The 13790-nt window shown below is 41.4% G+C and overlaps 2 protein-coding genes and 1 pseudogene across 4 annotated transcripts; 1 reads left to right on the top strand and 2 right to left on the bottom strand.

Annotated features, from left to right (window-relative positions):
• Positions 1–1217: 1217 nt before the first annotated feature.
• Positions 1218–6546, bottom strand: LOC136464404 (pyrophosphate--fructose 6-phosphate 1-phosphotransferase subunit beta-like; annotated as a pseudogene).
• Positions 6547–10094: 3548 nt separating this feature from the next.
• On the top strand, positions 10095–10909 carry LOC136466120 (uncharacterized). Its single transcript, XM_066464585.1, has 2 exons — positions 10095–10330; positions 10408–10909. The coding sequence occupies exons 1-2, from the start codon at positions 10095–10097 to the stop codon at positions 10907–10909; spliced, it is 738 nt and encodes a 245-aa protein (XP_066320682.1).
• Positions 10910–10974: 65 nt separating this feature from the next.
• On the bottom strand, positions 10975–13731 carry LOC136464403 (glutathione S-transferase T3-like). Of its 3 annotated transcripts, none has more exons than XM_066463357.1 (4): positions 13686–13731; positions 12410–12539; positions 12105–12330; positions 10975–12030 (listed from the first exon to the last, which is right to left on the bottom strand). In XM_066463357.1, the coding sequence occupies exons 2-4, from the start codon at positions 12533–12535 to the stop codon at positions 11798–11800; spliced, it is 585 nt and encodes a 194-aa protein (XP_066319454.1). In that variant the 5' UTR covers positions 12536–12539; positions 13686–13731; the 3' UTR covers positions 10975–11797. The 3 variants fall into 3 exon arrangements, with proteins under 3 accessions (XP_066319454.1, XP_066319452.1, XP_066319453.1); XM_066463355.1 differs by lacking the exon at positions 13686–13731 and adding an exon at positions 12776–13516; XM_066463356.1 differs by lacking the exon at positions 13686–13731 and adding an exon at positions 12776–13516 and having other exon boundaries at positions 12105–12306.
• Between the last annotated feature and the right edge of the window lie 59 nt (positions 13732–13790).

Here is a 13790-nt window from a genome sequence, read left to right as displayed (position 1 = left end):
CACGTTCAAAGATCTACCCACCAAATAGGGGATATAAATTCTCTACTCCCCTTTTTACCTTAATTCCCTCTATCAACTTCCACCATTAATTTCCATGCCGCTTTCCATGCGGTTGCCAAACACATCGTAAGTCACATCAAGATTGCCATATTCACTTATTATTGAGGGTCGGCTTGTTTGATGTCCTAACAGCACGGTTATTAGAAGACCGACGATCGGACTAAAAAAAACTAGAGCCAATGTTTGTCGGTTCACGTAGGTCTTTAGATGGAAACCGGTGAAACTGGTTACAAGGAACCACTCCAAGCCGATGCAAACATTGTTGTCCACGTGAGCCTTGAATAAGTAACACCACTATGCGCAGGGAGATGAAATATGATGAAATAAGAGCGAAAACAAGCTGTGGGAGGGTTTCAACATGTATTCCTCATAACTCCGCCATGTAGTTGTTCTATTAAACAATTTTAAATCAATAGTTTAACTAATTAGACCAATCAAACTGTGAACTAAAGGCTTCGTCGGTTCAATATGTGGTCCGATCCTAATAACTATTGTCCATTTATATTTGTCGCTACGAGAAACATGTGGGTCAACCTTTTTAAATTTTGACTAGATTTGTATAAAATATTAGCAATATTTGTATCTCCAAATAAGTTTATTACGAGGTTCCCCTTAGCTTAATAAAATGTACCTAGGGAGACACGTACGTCTAATTCAGGTAAAGAGCCATAAACCAATCAGCTTGCAAAATCCACACTTTCCAACCTCTATGTGAGCTAATATATCATCTTGGATTATAAATCGGTATCACAAAGGTGAACTGAGTGTAGCTTAGCTAGTTGGGTTCCTGGTGGTAAATTTAAGTCCTCGACTAGAAATGAGTGCTTATATTTTTTTAGATTTATTTTAAAATTTATTGGTATTGTTCTTTCAGTGATAGGTAATGTACCCATTAACAGTGACACGCCTATGGTGACTTCGTCAATCTCAAGATTTGTTGACTCGGTCTCAGTCTTTCGAAGGTGCTCATAATAAAATTTGTCGGCCTAGTCTCAGTGTACGTGTTCTTAGGAGTGAATTTGTGTGCATTGTCTCTGTTTGTACCGTGATTAGCAAAAAAAAAATTTATCAATAGCTCATGAACATGAGCTAAAATAAAATTTAGTTTTTATTGCTATCATAATACTATGTAGATAACATTGCCTAAACCTCTTATTCACATTTCTGCGATCTCGTGCAATATAGATACCCAAACTAGCTTTGGAACACACCTTCTATACCAAAATTGGGAAATAAAAAAATGAAATGGTTGGGAACTAGATAGGCAGTGTATCAGGCTTGAACACCAAGTTCCAGTAGCAAGGTGTGGGTGACAGCGTCTGCTCCGGAGCCAATAAACTGGATGGGTCCTATGTTAGCTTATTAACTCATTCAACCATCCATCTACAAGTATTTGTCACTGATAGAAAACTTGTTGCTACATACCAGGGCTAATGTATCGATTCTTGATGGCCCATTCATCTCGCAGGGATGCAAATTTCTTAAATGGTGCACCTAAATTTCTCAACATAGAAATTTAGGAGTTGATGGGTGTACAGGTGTTTCATTATAACAATGAAATATAAAGAGATAAGTTAATTCATACCTTCAAGTTGTACCATTGCTTTTCTTGATCACTGGTTTGAACTTGCCTGTGGAATTGCAGTTGTACATGCAAAGTCAGAGATAGAGAATAAATGCTTCCAATAGCAAAACAACAAAACAATACATTATAACCAATGACAGGAGTAAAATATGGTAAAGCCATAAAAGAGAACGTTAAATTATTATCCATTCGCAGAAAATATTCTTCTACGTCAAATAAAAATATAGAAATATTTTTCTTTTGCTTTTACATAAACTTGGAACATAAATACAAATAAAAAGAAAGTAAAGAGATTACTCTTTCAAAAAAGATGAAGAAAGTAAAGAGATTGCTCTTTCAAAAAAAAAGTAAAGATATCGTAACTAAATCTTAGTGAATACTAAAAGATACCATGTCTCCTCTCAACATCCATCAATGATGTCAATGCAGTTCCCCCGGCGGTCCATTCGGACACAGGGGCAGCAAGGTTACCAACCTGAGTTTACAAAATAAAGAACCATAAGACATCCCATTATACAAATTATAAAAGAACTAAGTGAACCAGATAATCGTCACTACATTTGTATGTGCTGCTTCTTGGGTTTTTATAGAAATTGATGTGAGGTTAGGCATAATAATGTTAAAAAAATTTGAATAATAATATTGTGCATTCGTGCATGACTTGAACCTTTTGCTAAATATATGAACATAGAAACATGTCACCAATATCCTATAATGATAAATTGGAATATGTACCGAAGATATAAGACCCCGTCTTCCCACACTAGAGAAGAGCCCCATCACCATAACCTAAAGCATAGCAATAACTAGCATCAAAATTAGTTGAAAGGCCACACCTCCCTTCATATCTGAAAATTGACATTGAGAAAACCATTATAATACATTTATTTTTTACCCATACATAAAGAAATATCTATTTTTTAAAAGATCTAAACACTCACCCAAAGAAGTGGGATTGACCAATGAAACCGCCCTTGTACTTTCCTTCAGCTTTTCTTCTCTCTAATTCCGTTTCAACCATTGCAATAAGCATTTTCTCTGTTTCAATTTTTGCAACCTAAAAAGGAAACACCATGAGATGCCAGAAGCAAATTTCAGAATAAGAAATGTTAATGACTAGATTAGACGGTTAAAGAAAATTTTCTTACTTGAACGTTTCCATGTGGATCTCTTTCCAGCAAAAGTTGCTCCTGGATGGATGGAGGTAAAAATTCAAACAGTTTCTTGGATTCTTGTTCAAGTTTATTTTTCCAAACACCTGCTTTGTCAACAATATCATGTGCCAAAATTTCATTTAACTCGGCGATAAGTTTCTGAACCTAGGAAGGCAGAGATAAAAATACACTTAGAATGAACATAGAATAACCATGAGTGGTGCAGAAAATATATCTAGGTGCAACCAAGTCTAAGGATCAAGGAACTCTCATTGGCTCTAAATGAACACAAATAATGAGGGTATCTTATAACCTCGGGTATGAAATCAATCAAACCCTCCGGTATAAGGATGACACCATAGTTGTAACCAAGTTCAGCACGCTTACAGACAATATCAGTAATATAGTCCGTAACGTTTTTGAGAGTCTGCTTCTTTGCAGCAACCTGAATGAAGGGGGAAACAACATTTTTGTGTATCAAACATAAACACCGTATCAAAAATAGAAATTCCATCAGTTGCAATCATTTTATAAATAAATGAACCCATTCATACATTATTTAGTCCATTGGTAGAAAAAATATCTATGAAAGTAATGTAGGAGGGTAGGTGGTCATGAACCAAACAAATGTTCGTTGCTCAAATGAAACACGAATAGAACCTTGACATAAGCACACTCATCATGTAATGCTCACCGCACACTATTAAAGTCATATCTAAGCTAGCAAAAGGCACCGAGTAAAGATCAGAAAAAACAAATACAACATGAAATAGATATCCAAAGGAAGAGTACTAACCTCTTCCCCGATAAGAGCAATGTTTGGGTGTGTTTGTAAGGCACACTACAATGTAATGTGAGAAGCAGCACGTCCCATAAGTCTCACAACTGCAGTGAGATGTCAAGGAAATGTTAATATAGTCAACCATAATTGGTTGGCAGGTAGAAAATTAGTAATGCAACTATTAAGTTATTTGTCCTTGGGAAGAAAAACAAAATTTGTTTTTACGAATTCAACAAGATGAAATTACATGACTCAATGTTTCGAAATGACTTACTACCATTGTAAAAAAAAATATCCTTAGCTGCATTCTAATAAAGTTATGAACATATGATTCATGTAGGCTAAACTAATGAAGAATGATGTATGGGCAATCTATAATAAATATTTAACGAGGTAGGTAACGCAATCACTACTTATTTAATTTGTTCCTGTTTATGCAAATGGTTCCTTTTAGGAAATAAAAAAATCCAGCTTATAAAAAAAACAAATAAGCAAAATAGCTTACAATGGTAGTATTTCCCAGATGATCGTGTGCATCAGTCATCACGTTTCCAATCATTTCAGAGTATATCTACAAAATATAATACACCAATTACATTATATGGCTAGTTCTACATGAGTATACACATCTTTCGAGATCAACCTTGAATAAAAATACGGTTACTTAGTTAAGATTTTTTTAATCTGGATCACATAATAGAGTAGAAAAGGTTGTTGTGTCATTCTTTGACTTCAACAGGGCTAATTTTTTTTACCTGCTAAAAAACTCGTATGTATGAAAAAATACATTATACCTTGCAAGCGGTGTCAAATCCAAAACTTGTTGGGACCTCATGGCATTTTAGATCTCCGTAAATTGTCTTTGGACACCCAATAACACGAGTCTTCAGGTTCTTTCCCCTACAAAGAAATGCCTCTTACTAAGCATGGGTCACATTTTTACTAGATTCATTTGTGATGAAGCAGAGAATCCCCATTAGACTCAGCAATGGTTGCATTCTAGCAGCATATGTAACTTCTGCCATTGTGATAAACAATAACATTATCACATAATAATTCAAGATGGCATTGTTTAGAAAATATATATATTGTATCTTATTATTTTTAAGCCTAAGTACAAAGCTTATTTCATAACAAAAGTGAACAAAGAGCATTTTCGATGGAGCAGCATGGTGATTTGCACTCTGCAAGCAACCAACCTGAAGTATTCAGCAATAAGGCAAGCATTAGTATTTGAATCGTCGCCTCCAATAACAACAAGTCCGTCCAACTCAAGTTCGTTGGTTGTATCTTCGGCTTGCTTAAACTGGATGACCCCACAAGGGCAGTATTTTAGCCATAGTTGAAAAATGCTTCAGTATATGGAATAAGATGTATTTAGCAAGCTTATGCAGGCAAAACTTGGAGATAAAGGGACATACCTGCTCTGGTGTCTCGATCTTATCCCTTCCACTACAGATCATATCAAATCCACCCTATTGGAAAAAAGAGAAGAAAAGTACTCTTAACTTGTTTTTAAGTTTCAACGGATTTATAAAACACTCAAGAAGAATAAAGAACGTTATGTCCCCTAACCTATTGAAGGTACTGTTTCTCATCTATTCTCATCAATAGCATGCAAACTAAAGGAAGCATGGTTTATAAGACTTGTGTGCCAAATAATGGAAGGCTGCTAGGGCGGGTCCGAGCGTTCATGTAAAACTTATTGACCTCCTAAGGTGCCGCTAAGGCATGTTGTATTGAATATTTTCTCTCTTTTAATACAAAGACGTGCAAACATTTTGCGTGATCGAGAAAAAAAATAGTGGAAGGCTATCAACATGTTACACAACTGAGTATAAAGACCTATGTGCCTTTCCAACTAAAGCAATGTGACATTGGAAAACTAGACCATGGTTAAATGCATATCATTTTGTTGAAATCACTAATAAAACATGGATCGAAATCGGTATTGAGTTCGACATACTTGCACTTCATCACCCCTGCCGGGCCTCCTTTGAATCCATACATTGTGCTTCCCTTTGCGTGTTCCTGCAAGAAATCTACACCGGCAGATGCATTAGCGAGAAGATACTAAAATAGCCGTGCACTTCATCATATTAGTAAGCAACTTTAATTAAATGACTCCACTAATCAATGGTCGGAGCTCATTACTTATTAGCCAATATTAGTTCCAAATCTAAATGTTGTAACAAAATTCGATTCCCAGCCCAGCTGCCCAGATTATATTACTCCACGACATGTACTACTATGTATGTGGCGAAAAGGTAGAAATGTCCAAATAAATATGTTAATAAACGGGAACAGACAATTGAACAATCCTATTATCTAACCACTTTTAAATCGACACCTGGAAATGGTGACACCATACTGCCACTGTTAGTTGCAATTCTGAAAACATTGATTCTATAAATGGATCAAAGAGACCTCACCGAAGATACCGCAGATCACATTGTGCCCACCGGGTGCTTGTCCACCAGAGAGCACCACCCCGACCTTCAGCGCCTTCCCCTCCACTGCCTCTTTGGCCAGCACCAATGTTGCCGACGGCTGCCCAAACAAGTTAGGGAACAGCTTCGCGATCTCATCTGCGGCGACAAGGCCAAAACCGCACGTAAGGGGAAAAAAAGCTCGAACGAAAAACCAAGGAATGAGACAAGATCAAGGCCAAGGGATGCGTGCGATTTGCAAAAATAGGACTCGAAACATCGGTTGTTTGTAGATTTAACACTAGATCCACATTCATATACACAGATGGACCCACTTATCATCCACTCGAGTGTCATCCCGATGCAGGTCTTCGTTACCTGGGTTTCCGGTGGCTGAGCTGGGAGGCCCATCGACGAGGGAGAATTGGGAGCAGAGGACGGAGGGGAGCCGGAGCGCGTGATGGAGGCGCGGCTCGTCTGCACCTCGCTGTAAACCGAAGCCAACCTCCCAGGTGATGGGCCGTTCGCCGCCGCCATTGCCTGCCTTCGTCTTGGATTGGAGAACACGATGATGCGAGAGGAGGGGAGGTGGGAGGGGACTCATATCCACGGGCGTGTGTTGCTAACATTAGCAATGACTAAGGCTCGGTCCAATTTCCATGCATGGAATCATATGTGGTTCTTTTTCCTTCTTTTTTTTTTCGTTTGATAGTAACGCCCGTGCGCAGATGCTGCATGGGATGCAAGCAAATCACAAGCCCAATGGAAAAACTGCCTTTCACTCTTGTCTTCTTTCTGTTTGTTGTTACTTTGTTAGCAATGTCCGACGTATATGCATGCATGAATGGCAAGCAAATCACGGGCAGTAGGGCACGATAGAAAGCAGCGGGTACAACACACACGCCTGAAGGAAATCGTGCGTCGCCAACCCACACGTGCTCAATAAAAGATTTAAACGATCTGACTGCATACATGCATCTACACTGATCTATATGGACGTATGCACGCACATGGCACACTCTACATATGTCATTTACCACCAGAACAGTAACATTATTAAATCCTAAAATAATTTCAAATAGATGTGAGCATCTGCATCATGTCAAAGACTTCAATTCGTGTGACAGATTCCACCACGAGAAAAACTAACCAGCAGAACTATAATGTGTTTGCAACGAGTTCAAAGTTCAATGCGCGAAGTCCACACTTGTTTTGAGGCACGTGGTTTTAGCATGAATATATCCCACGCCGTCTAACAATAGTCCATTCAAAATGGAGTAGAAAAGACAGACTAGTTTCCTACCCATAATTGATGTCTACAATTTCAACTAATATTATTTTGATTATAGATTGTTGTGACTACTGATAATAAGCCATTCTCTTTACGTTCCAAATTATAAGTTATTTTCGTTTTTCTAGATATATTGGTTTTGCATGTATGACATAGACAGAAGCTATAAACTTGGAAAAGTCAAAACGATTTATATTTTAGAGGAGAGAGAGAAAGTATATAATAAATTAGTCACAAGATCTGTCTAGAAAAAGTTATGTACTGGTATATGCTTTGTTAGCGGCTTAGGGCGTTGGCATCTAGAGTTTGCTGCTTGATTTGGTTCTTCAAAGCCACTTTTCTGCAGAGGATTTCAAACAATTTTGAAGGATGGTCGATGGACATCCGCAATAGCGAAGTATTCAATTTCCAATTTGTAGCCCAAATCCCAAAACACACGGGCCCCGGGCTCTCCCGCCGCGTACCACCATCTGCCTCTTAGGCCCTCCACAATGTATGGCTTGAGTGCTGCCTAAAGAAGAGAGAGAAGAATCTGGCACCGCTCTCCCCGTTGCAGCGAGCGAAGCCAACTCTCAGCGACGCCAAGAAAACTGGGAGCGGAGAACGTACTTGCGTCGCTGCTTGAAACATAAAAAACTATTTTTTCTGGCTCACCGCGTCATCCAAGCCGGTATAAATGTTGCTGTGACTGTGCAGACGGAGGGAAAAGTTGCATTACTTTATTCACGTGGGTACCAGTACAGCTAGGGAGGACCGTTGCCATGTTTTCGCACACACTGCAGGCCAGGAAGAGTGGTGCCCGAATTCACCCTGTGTCAGATAGGAACAGTAGTAGGCAGCACCCACATTGTGGACGGCCTTAGACTATCTCCAACGATACGACTCAAAATAGGAGACCTATTCGTGATATGCGTCGCTTGGAATAAAAAGGTCACGACCCTAAAAGTTTCCTTCTCCAACAACGAACGCAGAAGGAAAGGTCGGAACACCGACGGTTTCGTTCGCGCGCGGTCCATGAAATTTTCGCGGGAGACGGAGGGAGGGTATCGTGCGTTGCGGGTTTGGCTCCATGGCGGGATTATCTTGCCGCCCTGGCTGCGTGTGAGAAGGGAGTCAAACTGGCAGGGAGGTAGCCGGCGGAATCCCTGCGGAAGCGGCGCTGCGGAGACGGAACGACGTCCATGGGCCCGTGAGCTGTGGTGCTGTGCCAGTTGCGGCGGTGCCCGGATGAGGAGGAGCATGGCGACGGTGCCGTGCGCCAAGGGTGGCGCGGGGAAGAGCGGCTCGGCCTCTGCTTGATCCGGCCAACCGTTTGGTAGCCTCGGCCTCGATCCACCTCGATTCAGCCAAGGGCGTCGCCAGCACGGAGGAGACGACGACAGCTGCGGCCCTCTCCAGCGCCGGCTCTACTTCTCCCTTGCAACGACAGCAACCTCAGCCCCCGCAGGTGCTCCAAATCTCTAACCCTAATTTCCATCTGATCTAATTTGTTTACCCGTGCTAGACATGGCCAGTCGGTGTGAGGTTCAGCTGTGTGCGTGCATCTTCCTCGGTCCGCACATGATTTTGGACAGATTTTCTCATATATTTCTTTTTCGTCTTAAGATTTCCTGCTGTTGGACAACAGGATGCTCCAAGACGGTTCTTATTTTTCTTCTCTTTTCTTTAGACTAGGTGCTCTTTTTGTAAGATGTTTTTTTACTATAAATTGCTCATGGTATATGACTATGAGAGTTCTCTCACGTAGAATTTTGCAGCCTATGGGGGATCAACATCTATCTATCTATCTATCGATCTATCTAAAGGACTAAACACTGCAATTTAGACCTGCAGTTATATGACTATGAGAGTTCTCTCACGTAGAATTTAGACCTGCACTTGTAAGACATATCATGCGTGCTGAAGTTATATGACTATGAGAGTTCTCTCACGTAGAATTTTGCAGCCTATGGGGGATCAACATCTATCTATCTATCTATCGATCTATCTAAAGGACTAAACACTGCAATTTAGACCTGCAGGATCGAAACAAGACTCTAGAAATCCATCACCTAATATATCGAATCTAACCAGATGGAATCATAGATTGATAACTCTGCCTCACAGTAGCAGACGAGATGTGGCTGTGGGTCTGATTGAAGCAGAGGCTATTTTTTGGCCTAACATTTATCCCTTTTTTTTGTTCTTGTAATTTATGCATCTAATTTATTCACCACTGCATCCCAGCAAGGTTAAGGCAAAGTCAGGAGGTGGAAATTAATTTTTTGTCAACCCAAAAGTATGCTTCTTGTTCTGCTTTTTTAGCCATGTTTGCCTCCCTGAATCTTATCCATGATAATGTTACAATCTACTTGTATTCATGAGTTTGGCCTAGGTAAAACCTGCAACACCACATAGTGTACAGACAACTCTAGCTGTTTGATCAAATATGCATCTCTCTGTTTGTGTTTGGTCTTGATGATCATGTATCTTCATTTTTGCAAGCCCAGGGAGAATCAAGTAAAATTGCCACATTTGATTACACAATCACAAAGTAGCAACTCTGACAACAGCACAACACTTTCCTGGTGCTTGAAAACTGTAGGAGCTATTGATTTTGGAGTTTGGACACAGCATTGCCAGCAACATTGCAACCTCTGCTGCTGCATCAGGTTGCTACTGAATTTACCTGACCATGTTTGCCTGGTTGTTTCGTTTACCTATTTTGGGGGTGCACAGATTATTTTGCACTAGACACTGACCAATGTCGTGATTGTGTGCTACAGCTTTAGACCTGGACTGCAGCTGCGTTGCCATGGCTTGGAAGTATGTTAAAATTTCAATGTTTGGGACAGCCGCAGCATACTCCAGGGACGATGAGATCATGGCTGCGGTGGCCGTCCTCACCCAGACACCACAAAAACGCCCTTGGAGAGGTTCGGTGCCAGGCCACAAGACTTACAAGCGTGATCGAATTGCAGCAGACCGGCAACTAAATCAGGACTACTTTGTTGAACGCCCACTTTACAATGAGGAACATTTTAGAAGGAGGTACAATCTTTGGCCTAGTTTCCATTTGCATGACACATTGAATTAATTTGATAAACAATTCTGATTTTGTGCTGTAGGTTCCGCATGAGACGGGAATTGTTCCTTCGGATAGTGGATGAGGTCACTGCCAAGAATACCTTCTTCAAACAGAGGAGAAATGCAGCTGGGCAGTTAGGATTCTCTGCTCTTCACAAGTGCACGGTGGCCGTAAAGATGCTAGCATATGGAGGCCCAGCTGATGAGTTGGATGATCATTTGAAAATGGGAGAGAGTACTGTCCTGGAGACCCTGAAGGAATTTATTATGACTGTGATCGAGGTGTTCGGCAAAGAATTTCTTCGTCCTCCCAGAAGTGAGGAGATAGAGCACATATTAAGCATCAATTTGGCTAGAGGTTTCCCGGGAATGATAGGCAGCATCGATTGCATGCACTGGGAATGGTCTAACTGCCCGACTGGTTGGCAAGGCATGTACAGAGGGCACAAAGGCAAGCCAACTCTAATACTTGAGGCGGTGGCGACCGAGGATCTTCGGATTTGGCAAGCATCTATCCTAGCAGTCTTTCCACATGCTTTCTAAGAATGAACTAGTAATGTTATCTGAAACATGAAGATTTTCATTCACAGCCAGTTCTTACCAAAAGATCAGTACAACACTACAGATAGGCAAAATCAGATTGCCTATACACAACAGTTCACAATACTACAGATAATACATCAATTCAACAAATAATAGAAAAGTTGCACACAATACATTTATTCAACTCTAGTTCAACTGAAGTTTAACACACGCTCCTTAGTCTTCATTATTCGAGGGGCCGATGAATCCTCTACGCTCCATGATTTGCCGCTGCATGCCAAGATAATAGTTTTTCAGATAAAGGGGGACATTCTCAATGTCGACCGACATAATACTAGACTCAGCTGATATCAGGTGAGCCTCTGACTCCTCTCTAATCGCATTTTCCTTCTTTTTCTGCTGCACACTCATCTTCATATGCTTCTTCTGAAGGTTGAAAAGATCCCTTTGAATTTTAATTTTTTCATCCTTCCTACTAAGGATTTCAGTCATTTGCTGGTCTTGCTTTTGTTCGGTCTTCTCTGATTTCTCCTGCAACCGCTGGAGGACTTCAACAGCCGTACTAGATGACGATGTCTCTGTGAAGCTCTTTGATCTACGCCTCTTCGCACTATCCCTACCCTCAGGACGTGATGTGATTATATTCTCATTCCCAGATTCTGCATGGCCAGCCACAGTATGGCCTTGAGTTGGAGGAGATGACATTCCATCCGGTGATGTAGAGTTGTTTAGCTCAAGAAACTTATTGTTCCATTTGGCCTCATTGCGAAGTTTTTTCCAGCAATGCATGATGGTAAAAGGTTCTGTCCTCTCGTACATTTGTACAGCATCATCAATATGCACATATGAATATAGACTAAACCGATTCAAAAAATAAACATATGAAAATTAGAGAGATGGAGGACAACATGAGTGGAAGTATACCCGATCCTGCTCATTTTTTCCGCTCTCATTCAGCCTATCAATAGCTTCTTTGTGCCCACAGAACTTGTTCATCGCTTTCTGAATCAATGCCCACCTATGCTGAATCGCAATCTGGCTACGGTTGGACCCTTCAGGCTTATGCTCATTGAAATAATCATGCATCCTCTTGTAATAACCACCTGAAGTCTGATTCACACCTGCATGTTATGCCACCATGTTATTTGGGCATCAAAGGGTCAAAGATTTCTTAAAAGACGTTGCAAACTATTACCAGTAATAGGGTCTTTGCTAATATTAAGAAATGCCGAACACACCACCAAGTCCTCCTCTTTGGTGAATGCAGTTCCTCTTCTGGACACGTTTTTCTTCTTTGCGGCCCTCTGTGATTTCAATGATGGAGGGTCCTGAGAGCCATGTGTGTTGTCAATGGAGAACCCCTGACTAAGTTGTCCATTCATAGGTGGGCAGGACATCTGGGAGGAGCCATGCATGTTGAACTAGTGATGAAAAGAACTGTTAATCATTGATGTATTGATGTGTAAATAGAACAAACCATCATGCATGGCTGCAATAAACCTGGGGGTTTGGAGGAACATCCAAAGATTGCAAAGCAGCAGAATAACCAAAAGTCCACTGATCTGCCCCAAAGATTTCTCCAGATTCGCCAACGCGACCACTTGTGCCATTAAAAATGTTATCCATCGTCCTAGTTCAAAGAGATTTAATAATGGTGATGCACAACAAGAAGCAAAAGAATATATCAGCACAGACGATGCATTTGGTTCTTCCATCCATAGGCAATTTGGTCCCTATCTAAAACCACCAGCAACATATATGCCATGGGGAAATAGTCAACAAGACAAGTCTTCTAGTGTATTTAATGAGAAGTTCTAGTAAGAAAATTCAATGACAATGGTGAAATTATGTACGACTAATTTTTACCTGCATTCAACCCAATTAGCAGAAGAAGTGTTCACCATCTAAAAAAATCATCCTTAACACTAATCTGTCAATGCCCAAGTACTACTAAATCAAATATTTACCATAAGAAAACAGGTGAAAAAGCAACTGAATCTGAATGCAACAAAATGAGCAGGTATATAAATGTGCAGATCCGGCCAGACAAAAAATGCATTGGTTTCAGGAAAAAAAACTACAAGGACATATAAATAACGATTCTTATTGGACTGAATCTGAATATAAAAGGATGGATTTTTTTAAAAAAAAATTAGCTTTGAACCTGTAGGAAAGATGGATTGATAGAAAAATCTGTAAACAAACGGCGGCATAGAAAAATGGCGGAGACAAGAAAAATAGATCAGGAGAGATTTTTTTATGAACTCTTAGCAAGCCTACGAGGAGCACATGCAATGAATCAGGTGGATCCGAACACTAGCTACTTAAAGCAACATCAATTTGGCACGGACAGGACCATCAACGACGACTTCCCGGCCAGCTTGCCGTCCACGGGGGTGGATTCCAGCAGCCGCGCAAGTCAGCGAGGAACGCCGAGAGCACGGCCATCAGGTTGACCCCACCTGCGGACCTGTCCGAGAAGGCGGCGCCGTATCCCGGTCCGGCATCGTACTGGTAGCCGATTGGAATTGGACCACTTCGCCAGGAACAAGAAACCACTGGTTCAAATCCTTCGAGCGTCGATTCTGCTCGGTGGCGGCGCCGCTGGGCGACATTAAAGGTAGGAGCAAGGACAGAGATTGGGGATCTAGGAGCTGGCCGGCAAGCGAGCGGCAGCGGCTGCGCCGCTGGGGCGGGAACGCGCCGTCGCAGGGCGGGCTGGCCAGGGCTCCGCAGCGAGCGGGAGGACGCGGTGGTGGGGCGGAGGGATCCGTACCTGTGAAGCCTAGCTCGGTGCAGATCTCGCCGACGGTGACTCGCTGGGTGCGTTTTCCTCTTCTTTCCCCTCCCACGAAACGGTTATGCGGGCGTGACAGACATA

This window comes from Miscanthus floridulus, chromosome 7 (genome assembly GCF_019320115.1).
Source record: "Miscanthus floridulus cultivar M001 chromosome 7, ASM1932011v1, whole genome shotgun sequence".
NCBI lineage: Eukaryota > Viridiplantae > Streptophyta > Magnoliopsida > Poales > Poaceae > Miscanthus > Miscanthus floridulus.
The sequence above is the reverse complement of the archived record's forward strand: the minus strand, read 5'-3'. Positions and strand labels throughout refer to the sequence as shown.